This window comes from Chiloscyllium plagiosum, chromosome 16 (genome assembly GCF_004010195.1).
Source record: "Chiloscyllium plagiosum isolate BGI_BamShark_2017 chromosome 16, ASM401019v2, whole genome shotgun sequence".
Classification (NCBI taxonomy): domain Eukaryota; kingdom Metazoa; phylum Chordata; class Chondrichthyes; order Orectolobiformes; family Hemiscylliidae; genus Chiloscyllium; species Chiloscyllium plagiosum.
Window position 1 is genome coordinate 42,347,870 of NC_057725.1, and position 8,837 is coordinate 42,356,706.

At 35.8% G+C, this 8,837-nt stretch overlaps 1 protein-coding gene across 4 annotated transcripts in view; it reads right to left on the reverse strand.

Moving 5' to 3' along the window:
• Positions 1–1,378: 1,378 nt before the first annotated feature.
• The window catches only part of LOC122557835 (toll interacting protein), a 13,388-nt gene continuing 5,929 nt past the window's right edge, over positions 1,379–8,837 (reverse strand). For 2 of the 4 annotated variants that reach the window (XM_043705932.1, XM_043705930.1), the window contains 5 exons: positions 7,156–7,338; positions 6,379–6,531; positions 4,978–5,068; positions 3,159–3,179; positions 1,379–2,098 (listed from right to left, as the gene is read on the reverse strand). In XM_043705932.1, coding sequence (XP_043561867.1) covers positions 1,884–2,098; positions 3,159–3,179; positions 4,978–5,068; positions 6,379–6,531; positions 7,156–7,338 — 663 coding nt within the window. In that variant the 3' untranslated portion in view covers positions 1,379–1,883. The remainder of the gene's footprint in view (positions 2,099–3,158; positions 3,180–4,977; positions 5,069–6,378; positions 6,532–7,155; positions 7,339–8,837) is intronic. The other 2 variants (XM_043705933.1, XM_043705931.1) reach the window with 1 other exon arrangement.

Genomic DNA, 8,837 nt, shown 5'->3' on the forward strand with positions numbered 1-8,837 from the left:
CTGGAAGGTATGGGGGGGGGGGGGGGGGATGTCAGGGGTAGGTTCTTTACCCAGAGTGTGGTGGGGGCATGGAATGCGCTGCCTGTGAGAGTGGCAGAGTCAGAATCATTGGTGACCTTTAAGCGGCAATTGGATAGGTACATGGATGGTGCTTAAGCTAGGACAAATGTTTGGCTCAACATTGTGGGCCAAAGGGTCTGTTGTGTGCTGTATTGTTCTACGAAGTTATTAAAGAAAATGGGAGGCTTTGTTAAAGTTGGAAGGTTGTGGGGCTTATTGGTAGTGGCATAGTAGCATGGATCACCAAGGGAAAACCTTTAAAATGCTGGGATTCAGCTTTAAGAGTGTTTACAGCAAGATTCATTTGGGAAAACCACTCAAGAATAAATTTGGTCCTTTTCATTATTGCTATACTGTAGAATTAAAGGCATTTAATTCTGAGAATAAGGTGGCATTAATATGCAACAGAATTTAAATAAAGGAGCACATTGGGAAGAAATGACAACATAATTAAATGGAAGATTTAATTTGAAATGAGCTAAATAGAACACATAATTGGACAAAACAAACCCAAAGAACTGCAGATGCTGGAAATCAAACAAAATGAGTTAACATTTTGGGTGAAGTGACCCTTCTGCAGAACTGAGAATTGGACATCTTAGAGAAAACAGCTTTGAAGATATACAATTGCTTCCACTGGACATTAAATCAAAGCCAGGAAACAGTTTTGCAAAACAGTAAAAGCCTATACAGTTGGTGCTGGACATCTGAAGCACAAACAATGCGCGAGAGAGAGAGAGAGAATACAGAGTTCACATTTCCTGCATTGTATGATAATGACTTCTTCAGAGCTTGAGACATGGCACACAGGCAATGTCAATGGAATCTATCTTGACTCAAGTGACTGTCCATCCTGAACAAGACTGCCACACTGGGAGACCACGTCGCCAGGCCTATACCGTCACTCCAGCTGTTGTAAGCCACTGGCCGGGCCCAGGAGAAGACGCTTTCTGCCGAAGTTGTTAAAAGGTAAGCTACCACAATAAATGAAAACATTAAAAGCATAGGCAGAAAGAAAGGAAAAAAGTGGACAGAGTAGGTGAGCAGTGAAGAAACACAGGTAACTAAGCGAGAAGTAGAATTAAAGTGGTCTTTCTTTTTAATTGTCTAATATGATCTGAAAGATTGCCTGATATCTAAAGGAATGAGGGAACAGAAATATATATTAATAATTAATTGGGTTTGAATTAGTTGCATAAATATGGGTAGCAAGTAATCAGTGGATGAGCAAAGTTTTATGAAGTTCAGCTTCCTGAAATAAATACATTTTTTCAAACGTGTGTTTAACAGTGAAAGCTATTTTTACTCCAGCCAATAGTGTGCGCATATCAAGTTGTGTTTAATAATGGAAATTTAAAATTGTAAAATGTAAATGGCCATTGCTTCCATACATAACAATTTCAACACCAGTTCAGAGTAAAATCTGCTGCAAAATTCCAATTAATATACATTTTTAATAAACTCTAAGAAAAGACGATTCTCAAAGCACTTGACAGGTGGACAATCAGCATTAAATGCCATCAAATCCACAACAGACATACTTCAAGGATGTAAGCATCAAGTTTAACTAAGCTTAGGGGGACAAATCTTAGTATAGAACCACAAGATATGAATTTAGCAGCCTTTGAACTTAAGCATATGCACTTAAAGTACAGATTGCTTTTTATGTTTAATACAGTTACAAACTTTTTACAATGTGCTGTTTACCGGACACGTGCATATGTAAACAAGAAAGATTAACAGAGAAAGCTCAAAGTCTTTGTTGCAGAGATACATCTGTTATTATGGGGTCTTGGCAATATTGACAACGACTGCACATATTCCTAGGACTCTTCATTGATCTGGAGCAAAGAATTAATTGCTGCATCCTTGTTGCCTCTTTGTGCTTCCAGCACAGAACGGATCACTTCTCTGTCCATGTTAGGGAACATATCCTGGATGGATTTGAGATCCTCCTCGCTGTAGAGATTTTGCGGAGCAGATACCTGTGTCGGTGCTGCAACTGGGATCATTCCTTGTGTGTAGACTGTTGGCACTCCTGGCAAATAAAAGAATAAGGTATTTAACAATATTCCAGAAATCAAGACAGAATTAAAATGTACGCAATGATATGAAAAATAACTTAGCATTTTAAACCACAAGCTTGATGTTTCACATATATATAGTTTAACAAATGTTAAAAACAGAGGGAAAATTAATCCATTAACAGATGTCAGACTGGATTTGATTTACTGCAGTAAGATGCATCATTATAATTAATCTGTACCTTGTGGATTTCAATTTATTATTTGAAGTTATTTAGTTATTAATTTGCATTAATGCTAGCAATTCCAGTCTACTTAGTCCAGTTTATGGATTTTCAAAATTCAATGCAGATGGAAGGAGATGATATTTTAATGGCAAGCTTCAAGTTTCACACAATTTAATATTTAAAGATTTGTAATGTCATTTTTCAGTACCCCAAAATTTAATTTCTTCTACCATAAGTACTATGATTTTGTACAAACAATGCACTTTAAAAGGAAGTCACAATTTTCCGAGGGATTGGTGAGCGCAATTCCAAAAATACTTTTAAAAACTAAAGGAAACGGGATACAGAGAACCAGTTGCAAACATTACTTGTGAAAAATTAATTCATGCAGGTTACTTGGACAACACACTGATGCATAAAATAGGATCTATATTTAAAATCATTGAAATAATTGTGGAGAAGTCAATGGTTTAAAAAAAAATGGGAAGGGAGTTTCAATTTTGTATTCCATTAGTTGATGCCAGTTCCACTGAATATATTAGTAATATAAAATGAACATCTTGACAAAATAAAGGAACAGGCCTATTGAATTTAAATTTGTAAATGTAAGATATCAGTTAACATGCCAATTTTACCTGAGATTACATTCTGAAGCTCAAATTATGCAAAGTAATACATGATCTAAAATCAGATACATAAACCTTGAAGCCAGCCATCATTCCTTTACTGATATCTTACAATGTTTAAGCAACAGCCACTTTAAAATACACAAGCAAATGACATTAAAATGTGTTCATGCATAGATTTAGCCTGTGAGGAAAGGCAGTAAATGTCAGTTGAAACTTACCCAAAGCAAAATACTCAAGCCCTGAAGTGGGTAATAAGGAAATTAAAGCGCAAAATACCAAGAAGCAACATTAATAACATGTCCAAAAAATTAGAATTAGTGAGAAAGCAAATCATACCCAGCTTTCTTTTACATGAACGAACTTGTTACAAACCACAACTATTATTATTTCATACATTGCAGTCAATAAACCACAGGTCAGGTTTTTTTTTTTTACAAATGCAGCGATTATCAATAAATGCAATATAGCTGCTGCTTATGCAGCCTGCGATGTCACCCTACTGTATCAGGGCAGACTGCAGGAAGTGTCTGGCACAAATTACACCACTACACTCCATTTACAGTGATGTCATTATCAGTGCCAGTGACTACAGGTCAGAGAGGTGAAGCAGACACCTTGGTGAAAAAAATGACAAAGGCTAACATCTGGAGGGGTGGAGGAAGACATGGGAAGACCAGCACGAGGAGCGAGCGTGGTGAGTCTTTCTACTAAAAAAGTAGAAGATACTTTACAAAAAGGAAAGAAGCTATCAACTCCCAGAATGCAGTTTTAAATTGCCAAAAAATACAAATTATTAAAGACGGAAAAGAACTTTTGGAGCCTTTGACCTTTTAAAACAGTGTGGCACTTGACAAAGTCTGTAGTTCAGTAGGCAAGAAAAATCTCAAGTGAATGTTCAATGAATAATTATATTTAACATTAATTGGCTCCCCAAAATATAAACAATCAAATCAATACAGTGCAGAAAGAGAGATATTTAAGTCACAGCTTCATGTAGATGTTTCTGTGCTGCAAGCTGTTTTTAAAGTAGATAATTGAACACTAACAAATCTATTGGATACTATGATGTGGGCAAAGCAATACATAACTGAGTCATTAACCAGTAATAATCTTCTGTTCTATTGCTTACTACCTCTTCCATTTAAGGTCTATCAATGTTAATAAGGATGACGTTTCTTCAGTTTAGGTATGCTTTTGAGCCCGAAATGGATGTCCTACACAGAAGGTACAATCCAAGTAGATTCCCAGGGTCAAACTGAAATTTAACATTAATTATAGGAGCTTCCAGTACCCTTTGTGCCTCCATAGGCAGCTTGCTTAAAAACTTCAACAATTCAATGCCTGCCTCAGGTAGATATTTGAGATGTCAGTTGCTCAGAATATCAGAGCCTTCAGAAACATGAGGCTAATATCCTGCATGACTTTGCAAGGTATTGCAAGATTGGATGAAGTTGAAAGTCAAGTTGTGTCATATGGTGGAGCAGAATATATCACGCTAGGTTCTTAGCATTTATAATGTGCATTAAAGAAAGTGTGTTTTTAAACAAATGTATTTTTTTTTTTTAAAAATCAAGTATTCCTCAACCTTGCCTATGTATCTCAAACTGATTTTTCTGTTGGAGAGATGCTACGAGTCTAAGGACAGCTAACAGTCCTTAAATAATCACTGGTGCATGATGTTTTAGCTTTGGAACCTCATACATGGTCATGAAAAATGTCACAAAGTCCAACTAGCCTCAGCACAATCAGATGATTCACAGCAGCCCCAGTACCAGTACACCAGGCATGCATTGTCAACTTCAATACTTATCAGGAAATAGCAGGAAAAACAATACTCTCATTTCAACAATTTTGAAAATTTACCATAATGTTAATTTAAATTCATGTAAAGGTTGTGGCTAGTTAGAAAGCAACAAATATCTCTTTCAATCATTTCCCAATCATATTCCATACTTCAGTTTGCATAGAAATAAAGGAAAGAATCACGAAGAGACTCCTTCCTCTCTTTAAAAGTAGTTAAAAAAGCTTAAATCATACCTGTAATAGGCACATATCCTAGTCCCTGTTGATACACAGTGGGCATTAACACTACTGGCTGTGGCTGCACCAACATGTTTGGTGGCAGTGTCTGTGAAATGCAATGAAAAATTGAGTTAAAGTAGTTTCTTCCCAAAAATGAAGTAAAAATTAAAATAGTTGGTATGGATGAAGTTGAATTGTGCCATTTAATTCTTGTGTCAATTGGGTAACAAGTATAACCTACACAGAGCTTATATTATCTGGATATGAAAAATGGGGAGAACATTACTCAACGGAAACTCCGAATTGGATGGAATACAAACGTTTTGAAAACAGAAAGAAGGATAAGTCTTGCAATTTAAAATATGTAAGAATTGTGAACAAAATTCTACATAAAATATCTACAATAGGCAGTTTACATCCAAAAAATAAACACCATGGCAGCATTTACCAACATAAATGTGGGACTACACAAGATTAAAACTCATAACTAACATAGGTTTATTAATATTCTGAATCTCAATGTCTGATTCAGTAAACATGGCCTTCCAGGGCAATGCATTTGCACAACTCTTTGCTTGAATGCTTTTACCTCCTAAATTTCCTTCTATTTACTAGACTTCATCTACCTACTTTTTAACATAGAAATTATGGAGTTATTTAAATTGCAAGCTCCAGGAATTACACCCCAAGACTAACTAGTGTCTGACCATAATTTATTCATCTATCCCAAGTAATATCTCAATGTATCAATGGCTAGTAATCCTTTCCAAGGTAGAGGTTTCTAGAAAAAAAAAAGAGTATGATATTCTACAAGGTAGAGTCAGAATATTGTCACAGCATCAATAAAGTCTCCGCAAGAACTATACCTACTCATCCAAGGACTGCAGAGCTCTGTGCGAGATCAAGTCATACCTAGCATTGACACATGAGAATTACAGCACGTTCAAAAAATATTATTTGAAAGCAGTGATATGAATATTGCTTTCTGTTGTAATAACTTAAAGAAAACCTTATACCCAAATTAGAGCTTAAGGAGTTTATATTTGGTATTACTGAAGAAAAAACATTTTACCAAATCTGTGTCTTGCAAGCATCAGCACAAATCAAAAAATACCGAAAGTAAAAAGGGAAAACAACATAGTGCTCAGTGGTTGAGGCAAGTACAAGATGAAGTTTTGAGATAATGCATTTTTTTTCAGCAATACTATCAAACAACTATAAGCTTATGTCTAATTTTTGACAATTATTCAACATACCCAATGTCTTTAAATGTCACCCACATCAGAAATTGCAATTTCCAGTTAAAAGTGTAATTTACAATGTAAATCCCTTAATAGTTCTTGAAATGCAATGCCCATCAAGACCTTTGCATAAACAAGTTTCAAACAATACAAGAAAATTCTAAATGTCACTTACTGCGTAAGACATAACAAGGTTGATCATTCCTTCTTTATCATCACCCTGCCTTCCACTAAGGCTGTACCACTCATCTACTACTTTGCCTTCTTTTAGCAATTCTGGGATAGTTATGTGAGTCCAAGCAATTCTATCATCCATGGAAAAAGCCCGCTGCAAATAATAAACCACATGTTTCAATAAAAGATATATACTGCTGGAATAACAAGCAATTAGTCTTTTGTAAGAGTTTTAAAACAGTAAGATTCAAATCACAGAATGACAATACTAAGAAATGTAAGCGCATATACATTTTGGGAACTATTGGATCTATCAAATACTCTGAAGGATCTGCACAATAAAGCAAATATAAACACAGAACAATTATCTTTCTTTGGCTTAGTATCTGTCATACCATCTTAAGCCAATTTTATAAAACAACTATTAAACTTTAGCAGAATCGAGACCATTATTTCAGCTTTCCTGTGTGTAAATTCCATCTCATTTGGGGATATTCTCAATACACTCATTAGAACTGTTACAGACTTCTGAATCAACATTTTAGACCCTTACCTACTATGTAAAATGATAGTACAAAATAAATTAGGTTTCAATACCAGAAATTATTGAAATCTAAAAGGTCAAATAATGGACAGCTAAAATGCAAGTCCACTATCTAAGAAGCCAGCACTCCTAAAACGTCACATTTAAAGTAAACTTTGGCCGTTTAGAAGTTTTCCATGCTGAAATCAATGGGAATGCGAATGATGCAATTTAAATAATTGTTCAGAAACTCACCTCATCAAATATCTCTAAGTAAAATGAATCAACGCCAGGTGGCACAGTACACTGAATGACTTTGTTCCATCTTGGGTTTTTTGCTCCATTATGTGCTGTAGGTGTCTCATATACTGCATATCCAAGACGTATTCTGCAGTAAGGATCCATACGTGTCATTCCATAGTTTTTTGCCAGTTTTGCCTAGATAGACAGAATTAGGTCATTTTTATGCCACAAAAGATATGGAGGAGTTTTACCAGAATCCAGCTGAATAAATGCCTGCCCTGACAAAACAAAGACAGCATTCAATCTCCTCCTCAGAGCTTCAAGTCATCTATATAATCCATTGTAAAAGTGGATGACAAAGAGGTTAAGATTAGGCTGTAATTTATCTTAACTGGTAGAGACATTTCTGCCTGAAATCCTTCCTGAAACCTGGTCCAAACCATGATTGGCATCTAGGTTTTCAAAAGGTGCAATTCACTATTTATATGCTACAATTTAGTCCAAACTACATACAATAAACCCATCTTTCTCATTAATGTATAAACACTAATACTACAAAAGAAAGAAGCAAATGTCACTTTGTGCTGCTCAATGGCTGTTGTTAATGAATACTAGACCAGGCTGCGACATTTCCCTCAATTAGTGAACAGCTGGTCATCTTTTTGCTGGAGGGAGCACACACAAGGGTAAAACATTAATAGAAATGACAATGTATTGCATTTGTAAACAAATATTGCATTTGTAACATAATATTTTAACTTTAAAATGTCTCAAAGCCAAACATTAAACACAGTTGGGGGCTTACTTGTCATCACAAAATATAACCCTAAGATTCTGATGGCAACTTTTCTGAAATGAACACAAACAGCAATTCTCTACAAGAACACTGTCTTCTACTGAAAGCATGTCAAAAACATTTCAAAATTTTAGGCAGGGAACAGTGCACAGGGTAGAGGGCACAGTGGAGATAGAGTAACTTGACAGACAGTCGGTTCTTCTATAACGTGATGGTTACATTCTTGTGCAACCCCATATTATATAAAAAGCATGCTTTAGAAACAGCACTTAAATTGTTTGCAATGCACTACATTACAGCCAACACATTATGTTTTAAAAGTTTGCACTTTAGAAACAGCGTCTCTAATTTGTTACTTGTGTTACAGTGAATTCATGTTGATGAAATGCGCATTATAACTGAATGAACTGTATTTTCAAATGGAGAAAGTTAACTGATTTCTTTTTAGCTTTCTACATAATTATACAATGTTGCTATTAAATATAAAGTTATGATCACAACCTTATTCTGAACCACATGGGGGTCACAGATGTACAGATTGGAAACACACTCTTCGGTCCAACCTGTCCAGGTCGACCAGATATCCCAACCCAATCTAGTCCCACCTGTTAGCACCTGGCCCATATCCCTCCAAACCCTTCCTATTCATATACCCATCCAAATGTCTTTTAAATGTTGTAATTGTACCAGCCTCCACCACTTTCTCTGGCAGCTCATTCCATACACGTACCACCACTTGCGTGAAAACGTTGTCCCTTAGGTCTCTTTTATATCTTTCCCCTCTCACCCTAGATCTATGCCCTCTAGTTCTGGACTTCCCCACCCCAGGGAAAAGACTTTGTCTATTTATCCTATCCATGCCCCTCAATTTTGTAAACCTCTATAAGGTCACCCCTCA